General features: G+C 41.9%; 1 protein-coding gene across 1 annotated transcript in view; it reads right to left on the reverse strand.

The window, feature by feature from the left end:
* The window catches only part of LOC106460263 (digestive cysteine proteinase 2-like), a 32022-nt gene that overhangs the window by 6918 nt on the left and 23460 nt on the right, over positions 1-1644 (reverse strand). Inside the window, exon 7 of the mRNA XM_022387477.1 lies at positions 463-517. Coding sequence (XP_022243185.1) covers positions 463-517 — 55 coding nt within the window. The remainder of the gene's footprint in view (positions 1-462; positions 518-1644) is intronic.

Consider the following 1644-nt stretch of genomic DNA (forward strand, 5'->3'; position numbering starts at 1 on the left):
TGAATTAAGTAATTTAGCAAGACAAGTTTTGAAATACTCCACCCATTAGCTGTGTAATTCCTCAAAGTTTTGGACTGTATGTAAACTAGCTTTGGTTTGGTTTGCATGGTGACCTGTGGGTGTAAGCCAATCGTAAAATTTGATGAGCCATTTTTAATAGCAAGTGTTTAATTACAGATGATTAAACTCTTCAGTTACATGTCTTTGCTATATTTCCCAATGCATGGCTAATTGGAAAGTCAGCTGCACTCAGGATCACTTTGCCTAAGCAATGTGATGCAACTTGAAGCATTGCATGCATTTACAAATGAGAAAACAACTGATGTGACCAGTTTGCCATGCCACCCACTCCTGTTATAAAAAAATTTAAGGTTATTTCATCTGGTAACTGTCTACCAAAAGACAAAAGATAAGAAAGTTAACATTTTCCTAAATTGAAAATGTATTTCCAATAATACTTACAACCACTGACACTTGTAGCTATTACTTGACCTCCAGGGTTTCCATCTTTGCCCATCTAAGCATTGGTCTGATTTTGTTTTTCTTGCTTTCCAGTCTTTTATACCTCACTCAATTGCCCTATATCAGTGTGCCCTCTATCCTGGTACTGTATATAAGCACCTCATTCAAATAATTTTATCACTTTTTGACATTGACATCATCCCAGTCTCTAACACCAGCTCTTAGTGGGGAGGAAGGACAGGAGAGTGTCAGCAGAGGTAAATGTTAACTGCCAAGACATACTTACCATCGACTGACACTTATAGCTAAAATCCCACACTGAGAAGGTGGAAGGGCCAGTGGGAGCATTATCTATACAGATCAGGGGTATACCAAGATACGAGTGGTACCTGAGTGGGGGAACTGCACTACACCCAGAATAGGTATGCTCTTCACCCAGAACTTAGTTCCTAGATCAAGAGTGGAATAGTACCCAAGTAATCACCGTTATAAGGCCAACCCCAACCAGATAGCCAAGGTTCCACAACTCAGGGTTGGAATTAAGGGGTCTTGGTCCCTATATACCATGTTGGTGGCTAGGACAATTGGACCGCAACCTTATATATATAGATATTTTTCAGTGGATCCCAACCTGTAGCCACAGAGTGATGCATTCCAAACCACCGGAATAACGATGAGAAAGTAAGCAGCACTGAAGAGGACAAACTTTCTCCTTCACCAGAAGAAGTACAAAAGGCTATGCCATACTCAACCAAAGGAACAGAACTCAACCGATCTGGAATTATGAGCATTCATCTTCACTCCTCAACCAAGTGGGCAAGGAGTACACCACTTTCCCCCAGGATTATGGAGAGGACATAGAACACTGTGCTCAAACAAAGACCCAAGATGGGATCACTCCACGTTTGGAATTACACAGAGATAGTGGACCTCCTTCCATGAACAATATACTGAACTGATTTTGATCAAAAAGAGCCATGCACACCCCAACTAGACAGCTTATCTTCAAATCTGAATATTACAAGCAGGCTGGTGCTGCTCCTACCGACATCCGTGAAAAATATCCTGGGACCCGGGTAGGAGGGCCTCCAACTTCGCCCTCTTCTCCAAGAGTGGAGGAAAACATTCAAACACTCTTGAGGAAAAGCTTCAGTGACTGAAAACTGGGTGTGATGACTCCCT

This window comes from Limulus polyphemus, unplaced genomic scaffold (genome assembly GCF_000517525.1).
Source record: "Limulus polyphemus unplaced genomic scaffold, Limulus_polyphemus-2.1.2 Scaffold33, whole genome shotgun sequence".
Lineage (NCBI taxonomy): Eukaryota > Metazoa > Arthropoda > Merostomata > Xiphosura > Limulidae > Limulus > Limulus polyphemus.